At 37.7% G+C, this 3,612-nt stretch overlaps 1 protein-coding gene across 1 annotated transcript in view; it reads left to right on the forward strand.

The window, feature by feature from the left end:
• LOC107670828 (myelin and lymphocyte protein-like) overlaps positions 1-1,987 on the forward strand; it is an 8,235-nt gene extending 6,248 nt beyond the window's left edge. Inside the window, exon 5 of the mRNA XM_016463597.1 lies at positions 1,794-1,987. Within this exon, the coding sequence (XP_016319083.1) occupies positions 1,794-1,868 (75 nt within the window). The 3' untranslated portion in view covers positions 1,869-1,987. The remainder of the gene's footprint in view (positions 1-1,793) is intronic.
• The last annotated feature ends 1,625 nt before the right edge of the window (positions 1,988-3,612 follow it).

The following is a 3,612-nucleotide window of genomic DNA, read 5'->3' on the forward strand; positions in this document are numbered from 1 at the left end:
TATATACAGTGGAGATCAAAATTGGATAACAACCTACAATTTCCTACATTTCAAGGTCACTTCTTAGTCCTATTTGAACTTATCCTCACATGAGTAGAAGGGCAGCTTTTAAACATATTTCATAAATAATTGTATTCTTAAACAAAAAACTTAAATGAGATATTTGAAAAAAAAAAAGAACTCTGAACAAAATTAGAGAATACTTATAGATACCTCCAAGTTATTGGAGTTAATCTGGTACCTGGTGCTCATTTCCTTAATTATATGACAAATCCTATTTAACTGGCAGCATTCCTCTAATTTTCACTGAGATTGCAAGATGGTGGGCCGCTCTAAGGTGACTGAAAGCCTGCGACACAGGAGGTTGTCCAGAGGAAGGCTAAAGGGATGACCCTTTCAGCCATTGCAAGAGAAACTGGTCATTCCAAATCTGTGATTTCTTGAATATTGCAGCTTTAAGATAAAACAAATTCATTCAAGCCCCCCAAAAAGGTTGCTTGTCCACACAAGACAAATGCATGAGAAGACAGGATAATGCGGAAACTCTCAATGGGGAATCGGTTCAACACTGCAGCTGGAATTGGGGATGGACATTTTCACTGTAAGAAGCGTTATGTATTATGGTCTCTTTATGTATTATGGACTATTATGGCCAGAAGCAACGGTTTAAAGTTAAAATGCCTTAATGATGAATTTGTTTATTATTACAAACATGCAGCATTTCACTTCACAAGACATTAAAGAGATAGTTCACCCAAAAATGACAATTCTGTCATTAATTACTCATCCTCATGTCGTTTCAAACCCTTAAGACCTTCGTTCATCTTCGGAACACAAATTAAGATATTTTTGATGAAATCCGAGAGCTTTCTGACCCTGCATAGACAGCAAGGGAACTACCACATTCAAGGCCCAGAAACGTAATAAGGACATTGTTAAAGGAACGTGGTAGTTCCTTTGCTGTCTATGCAGGGTCAGAAAGCTCTCTGATTTCATTAAAAATTAAATGTCTTTATTTGCATTCTTTATTTGCATTCCTTATGTTTGGAATGACATAAGGGTGAGTAATTAATGACAGAATTTTAATTTTTGGGTGAATTATCCTTTTAAATGATGGAGTGTTTTTACTTGTGGATTATTGTTGTTTTTGTGTTGTTGCTAAATTTCTCCAAATCTGTTCGATGAAGAAGCAAAACTCATCTACATCATGGATGGCCTGAGAGTGAGGCCATTTTCAGCTTATTTTCATTTTTACGGTGAACTTTTTTTTTTTTTAATGTAGTGTGTGTTACATATTCCATGTGTCTTTGTTTTGGACTTAGTTTGTAGTTCAGTGTTTCAATGTTGTCTTGTTCCCCTCATGTTTCCCAGCTGCTCTGTCTGTTCCACTTGTATTTGTCATGGACGATCATTGAACCCCACCCATCTCCTTGTTAGTTTCCATGGTTACTAATTAGTTAATTGCTTCTGCTCTGTACATATAGCCCTTGTGTTTCACTTGTCCTTCAGTCATTGTCTCCTGTAATGCCCTTGTTCCTCGTGCTTTCCTTGTTCTTGTTTTATTTCATTTTTTAAAAATCCTGCATATAGATCCACGTTTCTGCCTGCACATTACAGAGTGTCACCTGGAATTTTTATCCAAACTTTCTGGTTGCCACATTACAGTTAAAACACATTGTGTTTGGATCAAACATAAGCCGTCAGATTATTCTAGGCATAAATGTAATGATAATGATGGATGTGATTTAACTGGAGCATTGCATAAGGCTTGATTACGTTTAATTTGTTTGCAGGTGATGGCGTTTATTGTCACATTACTGTACTGGATTCATGCAATCCTCTCTGCTCACCGATGGAAGTCCTCTTGAATTTTGAAGTCCAACTGAAAGCCACAAAAGGGAAACACTCATTCAACAGAACATCACTGCCAAACCCCAGATGAACCAAATAACAAATTACAGATCAACTGAGATTTTTATGAAAGCTATGCTATCTTATTGTTCAATTTTTGCTGTTTGGCTGTTTTTTTTCTCTAAAATTCAAATCATTTTTGCAAGCAGCACATTTAATATTAAGTTACTTGTTGTTTCTTGTTGAATGTACAGTGGTGTAATGTCATTGTTGGATGCTGTTTTTAAAGACTTACCAGAGGATGTCATTGTAAACCTGTAATAAAAGACAAACTGATTATCTCTGCAAAAACACCATCCTCAAACCCAGTGGCGGGCCGTGCATTTTACACCTAGGCCTTCAGTGGCATCCTACATGAATTACAGTTTTTCTCGATTGCTAAAACACTAAAACCCATTGGCTGAACAAAGTTCTCAGTTGCCTGAACTCATTTAGCTAATTGTGCAGTCTGTTGTCAATACCTTACACCATTTCACATGGTAAAACACAATTTGCAGATCTCACTTAGACTTTTCAGCAAAACTCTAAACACATTCTCATTCTCAAAACACATTCTGCACTCTAATGCACATGTCATCCATACTGGTAAACACAAGTGGCAACAATCAAATACAAATAGAGAACACATGTCATTGATAGAACACAACCACTCAAAATTGATTTAACCTGTTTCAAATGATGTGACACAACCAATATAAGCCAGTTCAGAGAGCAAACAGGTTGTTGAAGGTGGGAAGGAGAAAGTCTGAGAATGGATAGAAGAAACAATGTGAGAGGACGAGGACGAGTGCGTATGCGAGGTGGGCGACGAGGAGGAAGAGGAGGAGGAGGGCAAGAAAGAGGAAGAGGAGGAGGGCCACGGCTATAGAAACCATAAATATTACACAGTAATGCAGTATAACAGGGCACTACATAACAGACAGGTATCTTATGTAGTGAGAATGAATGCCATTACTAAAGAAAGAAACCCAATTAACAATTGCGCAACACATCATCTGTAGCTGAAGCATTAACCTAACAAAATGACACAAATACAGTCCATCCGATGTTCTTACAGACATTTATTCACCCAAATGCATTTATACCTTACAGATAGCATTGGTGTAAAACAAATAAGGTGATTACATGTGTTTTAAAGTTGACCTAACAATTTAATGTTCTCTTACTGCTTTATTTCGTCCCCACGGGTCCCCCCGCCGGTCTGCCAGCGCACTGCGGGAGGAAAATACTGCTTAGCACCGCTTTACTAGGAAAGTGAGCAAGTAACATTAAAATAATTCATACAAGACGATGAAGAAAAGTGTATACATGTGTTTTAACGTACCTCTGTGACTCTCATCTCCCCACTGGTCTGCTTCTGCCAGCGGCACTGCGGCCGGAGGAAAAGACCGGTTAATACAGCTCCACTCTGGAAACTGAGATATTCTTACGGAAACTTAAACCTGGCTTTATATCGCGCAAATAACATCAGAATACAACGCATCAAGCGATAAAAGAGTCAAAAATGAAAATTAACATACCATACTCTAGTGGTTTTTCATCTTCACGAGTCTTTCACAGAGCTGGTGCCGAGGAGGTGTGTGGTTGTTTTTCGCAGTCATTAGGACTACTGTTTTTAGATTTACTAAATATAGTAGGCAAATATTTGTTCAAAATGCACTGAAAATCTAAACCTGAGAAACAGTAATAAAAGTTTTACTA

This window comes from Sinocyclocheilus anshuiensis, unplaced genomic scaffold (assembly GCF_001515605.1).
Source record: "Sinocyclocheilus anshuiensis isolate Anshui unplaced genomic scaffold, SAMN03320099.WGS_v1.1 scaffold784, whole genome shotgun sequence".
In the NCBI taxonomy this organism is placed as follows: domain Eukaryota; kingdom Metazoa; phylum Chordata; class Actinopteri; order Cypriniformes; family Cyprinidae; genus Sinocyclocheilus; species Sinocyclocheilus anshuiensis.